Below are 393 nucleotides of genomic sequence, written 5' to 3'. Positions count from 1 at the left end.
CTGCACAGGCGAGTGCCCGGGGGGTGACAGCCCTGGAGGACACCTGCCTTGTCCCCATCTCCTTCATGGTGTCCAAACATCACCATCGAAGCTTGGGAGATGTCCTTGCTGGCTCTCACCTGCTCCTCTCCTCTGCAGTGAGATTGACCTCACGCTGGCAGGTCTGGAGACACTGGCCAGGGTGTTCGACCTCCCCATGTCCCCTCGCAGCCTGGACGGGGAGCAGGTGAGTCCCCCCAGGCCACTGCAGCCCCCAGCCACCCACGGGTGCACTGTCCCATGTGTCTGCGTGCAGCTGGTATAGGGTGGTCAGGGTGGTTTTGGTTCCTATCAGCACCCAAAGGTGCTGTGCACCCCACAGTGCTGCCGGTGGTCCCCAGGTGCTGTGTGACG

At 63.1% G+C, this 393-nt stretch overlaps 1 protein-coding gene across 1 annotated transcript in view; it reads left to right on the top strand.

Moving 5' to 3' along the window:
* LOC104520967 (phosphatidylinositol 3,4,5-trisphosphate 5-phosphatase 2-like) overlaps positions 1 to 393 on the top strand; it is a gene marked incomplete at both ends in the record, with an annotated part of 5544 nt that overhangs the window by 674 nt on the left and 4477 nt on the right. Inside the window, one exon of the mRNA XM_029083701.1 lies at positions 9 to 226. Coding sequence (XP_028939534.1) covers positions 9 to 226 — 218 coding nt within the window. The remainder of the gene's footprint in view (positions 1 to 8; positions 227 to 393) is intronic.

The sequence above is a fragment of the Antrostomus carolinensis genome, unplaced genomic scaffold (genome assembly GCF_000700745.2).
Source record: "Antrostomus carolinensis isolate BGI_N321 unplaced genomic scaffold, ASM70074v2 scaffold35042, whole genome shotgun sequence".
NCBI lineage: Eukaryota > Metazoa > Chordata > Aves > Caprimulgiformes > Caprimulgidae > Antrostomus > Antrostomus carolinensis.
Note: the sequence above shows the minus strand (reverse complement) of the source record. Positions and strands in the feature narration are given on the sequence as shown.